This window comes from Arachis duranensis, chromosome 2 (assembly GCF_000817695.3).
Source record: "Arachis duranensis cultivar V14167 chromosome 2, aradu.V14167.gnm2.J7QH, whole genome shotgun sequence".
Classification (NCBI taxonomy): domain Eukaryota; kingdom Viridiplantae; phylum Streptophyta; class Magnoliopsida; order Fabales; family Fabaceae; genus Arachis; species Arachis duranensis.
Window position 1 is genome coordinate 92,092,803 of NC_029773.3, and position 4,146 is coordinate 92,096,948.

The 4,146-nt window shown below is 33.2% G+C and overlaps 1 protein-coding gene across 1 annotated transcript; it reads right to left on the bottom strand.

Moving 5' to 3' along the window:
• Window positions 1-1,137: 1,137 nt before the first annotated feature.
• LOC107476169 (uncharacterized) lies at window positions 1,138-3,912 on the bottom strand. Its single transcript, XM_016095930.3, has 3 exons — window positions 3,043-3,912; window positions 2,406-2,923; window positions 1,138-1,628 (listed from the first exon to the last, which is right to left on the bottom strand). The coding sequence occupies exons 1-2, from the start codon at window positions 3,776-3,778 to the stop codon at window positions 2,442-2,444; spliced, it is 1,218 nt and encodes a 405-aa protein (XP_015951416.1). The 5' UTR covers window positions 3,779-3,912; the 3' UTR covers window positions 1,138-1,628; window positions 2,406-2,441.
• Window positions 3,913-4,146: the final 234 nt, after the last annotated feature.

Sequence of the window (4,146 nt, forward strand, 5' to 3'; positions counted from 1 at the left end):
TTTCTAATTCTTCTATTATTTGGTTTTCTATTGATGTCATGTAATCTCTTATAGTTCCTTTAGTATGAAACCCTATGTAATTCCAAATGTCTCTTCCAGATAATTCACTAAGTTTTGGATTAGTAAAGGCTTCTAATAAGAAGGAATTCAACCAGTTTTCGAAAATTTCTTTTTCGTTCTTTTTGCAGTCTAAATCGAGTATTCTTTCTCCTTCCATTTCCTGGATTTTAGGAACGTATTTTGATGGTATTTTTGCATATTTTGAATCTTTATTTATAAACCCTTTTTTAAAAGCATAATTATCAAAACCTGTTTCCCATTTAAATTGAGATTGATTATCCTTAGATGTTCCAGCTTCATTTTTTACTTGTATTGGAATTGCTGGTTCTTCGTCACTTGAATAATCTAGGATGTGTTCTTCATTTTCTATATTTTCAGAATTTACTAATTCTTCTTCTATTTGAAATCCTTGTTCCATAATATTGTTTTCTTGAGCCATTTTTAATTGTTTAAAAAGCATTGTAACTTCTTCTATTTTTTCTTCAATATTCATAATTTTAGTGGTGGTTTTACTTTTAAATCTGTTACATTGATTATATTTTGACACTTTTCTTCTTTGGGATTCTCTTTTTCCTTATTTCTTTGAAATTGTATGGATACTAATATTTCTTCAAGCATATCTACTATAGAATTTAATTGCGGATTAAAAGTATGATAAAGACGTGGAGAATCATTTCCATGGTAACATTTTTTTGAAATTCCGTGTGAAAAATAAGTTTTTTCAGGTTTTTGAAATCCTTCGATAAAACTTATAGTAAAATAAAGATTTTGAGAAAAATCATTTTGTATTGATTTTAAGAATTCGGTGTCATTACAATTAACATTAGTTAAAATCATTAATTTTTGATTTATTAATTTTGATAATTTAATTATTTCTTCTCTTAAATCTTCTAATTTACTTTTTTTCATTAGGTGACGCTTTTGTTTGTGAAGAGTTACCACTTTTAAATTTAGAAATAACAATCTGCTACAAGGCTAATAACGCTATCCCGTTAACAAATTAACTGCTGGGACCCATTTTTTATTTTTCGGCAGCTTCGGCAGCAAACTAAAGGCACGGGAGAATTCGCTAACAAAATATCATTATTCATTAGTAAGTGCTCGGTAAAAGTTATAACCAAGACCTCTTTCTTCATTTCATTAACTACTTCCAAAATGAATCCTGCAATTTTGTTCTGTTTTGCTAATAGGAAAAATATATTAAATCACTATTGTAGTCAAATGTAAGAATGAGAAAGAATAAATCTTGACCATCGAATATGTTGATTAAATATACAATATTACCATTCTAAGCTATTATGTGGTAAGTAAATGACTTTAATTAGTGGTATGTATCCTCCTCTTCAGATTTTAAAATTGAGGAATATTAGAGGGCTAACACTTCTAGTATTAAGTAAAAAAAAAAAAAGGAGTTAGCTGATGTTATTTCAAATATAAGGTAAAAATAAAGAAGTGTTGGTCATCTAAAATTACTTTTAAAAACATTCCAAACATTTAAGATCATTAGACAACCATATCTGATTGCTTCAAAATATATTCGTGCACAACATTACTTGATCAACAAACACCTGCAAAAGTCAATAAAAGAATTGATATCAATTAGGCATAATAAAAAGGGTTGCCTCATAGCATTAGACACAAATTGTTGTTGATGAACCTAGTTGAAAATTTAAGGATGCCTCAAAAGTAATCCTTTATTTGGATTTTAGTGGGTAGTAGAAGTAATCCGGATATGTTGCAGGCTACAAGTCCTCAAAAGGCTACTCCTCTTTACATAACATGATTCAGAACCAAACCAAGAATGACAATCATGATATCACAGTCCAAATAAGAATAAAGAAATTTATAGGGAAAAACATCCTAAAATAAGTTTGAGAATAAAAGAATAATTAAAAAAACACAACTCAGAAACTGACAAATTGATAGAGTTCAGAATTAAAATCATAGAAAATGCAAAACATAAACAAATCATCATCCAAAAAGTAGTGCTCTTCCCATTGGATTGGAACAAGAAGGCAGAAGTTTACTATGTTGACATCATAATCTATACATAAGATAGATTAGAGATTTTAAGAAAACTAGCATAGTTGTCCTTGACATGATTCTATATAATATTCCAAACTAACAATCAAATCACCAGGAAGAACCTTCATAAACTCATGCATTGGCAAACTTATTCACAGCAGCCGATTATGTGTGTTAATGTTTATTGGGCAAACAGAATTATAGTACAAAATGGTCGAGCACAAAAGCATTCACATTTCACAGCCAACCAATCAATATAAATAATAAAGCCGCTTTAGGGAACATAACAAAATGATGACAAAAACATAGGCAAGCATTACCTTTTCGAAGCAAGCATGTTCTAAATTCAAATATGCCTATTTCTTTTTCCCCTCCTGGGCATTCTCTTCTTCCCACTGGATGTCAGGGAAAATAAAGACAGCAGACAAATAATCTCTTATTCCCCACTTCGGGACCTCCATGCTGTACATGTGCATGCTAAGGACCTTCCAATCTAAGAACTCACACTCCGTTGGGGACCTCACAGACCTACGGAGGACCCGGGAGGGATGGTTGACAAACTTCTTTGGAACAACCTGAAGAACCAACACAAAGAGGACCTGGTCCTCTTTTTCTTCCTTTGCAGAGCCAGGTACCATAACAATAAACTTGCCTTTGCCATCAAGATCAACAAGCACAGGCGTTTTCTCATCATACAAGGACGGCATTCTATCTAAGCAGCCTTCAAGCCTTTGGAAGAAAAGGACACCCAATTCATCCACCTGGAATGCATATATCCTTTTTTTCCCTTCAATGCATTCGCATGAAAGTGCCAGGTATTTGCCAGGATCAACCAAATCTGTAACAATATCAATAACAGAATGGATAATACTACAATGAAGAGCGAAAATTTCAAATAAATTCATTAAGACAAAGAAAATCATGTGCAATGCACAGTTGGAGAGTAATTATGAATACCTGGAATATGCACCCTTGGAAGAAAGAAGCGACGCTGGCCATGGGATGCCAGTGGGACACAAAAAGAACGCGTAAAACTATTGTCACCCACAGTCGTTGTCCAATGTAGGTTATGGGTGTCATAAGAGAAGAGGACAACTCTTCCATCATCCAAACAGAGTCGGATGTATAGCTTACCATAGAAGTCGAACCATGAACTGTGATCAATTATGGAATGGTAGAAAGGAAGATCAGGAAGATCAGGAGCATCAGGCAAGTGTTCCCAAACCTTGGTCCCAGAGCGTAGAACCCAAAAATTCTGAGCACCATTGTCGGGTAGGAAACCACCTAGACCACACATCCTCATAAAATAATAATCACTTCCGATTTTGTGAAGAGTAGAGTACCCGGAAACAGATAACTCTGGAGCATCATCGATTGATTTCGACTCCTCTAACTCCTTCTTGTCAAGGTCTAGTTCGTAGACTTTATTGCAAGGAGTATAGAAAGCATGATCAAAAGAATAATCATAGCTGGACATATATTTGAGACCTCCAACGAGATGAATCTTGGAATCCAACTCCAAAGCGAACGTGCGGCCAAGTGGAAGATCCATGCTGAAATCGAAGGGTAACGGAGGTAGATTTTCCCAATCCACAGCCTCCTTCTCGGGTGTTATCAGTTTCATGAGGTCGATGCCGCAGATCTTTGTACGCATTAGCACCATAAGGTATCGTTGATTCTTCTCCGCCGTCATAGCTTCCTTCTCACAGCACAAGTCAATTAACGCAATTAACTGCCCAAAAAAGGGAACAAACCCTACTGTAACTCGATTAACAAGGTACTACAATGCAATGTGCAAATTCTAGGAGAGTATTCGGATTTGGCAAATCTTCTTCAAAGGATATATTATATATATACTCGTAAGATTTAAGACTGTGTTTGGAAACTTTTTTTTTGTTTTAATATCAAATCTAACCTTTCTATTAATATTTTTCTCTTAATTCATTGTCTAATAAATATTAAATATGTATCTGTTATCAATTATATAATTCAGAATATTTTTTTAATTTATTAAAAAAATATAATTTTATTTTTTTATTTAACTTATTAATATATTTTATA

Coding starts and splice junctions, on each gene's coding strand:
- LOC107476169 (XM_016095930.3), bottom strand. CDS start 3,778: ATGACGGCGGAGAAGAATCAACGATACCTTATGGTGCTAATGCGTACA. Junction 2,924..3,042: donor TCCAAGGGTGCATATTCCAG/GTATTCATAATT, acceptor ATATTGTTACAG/ATTTGGTTGATCCTGGCAAA.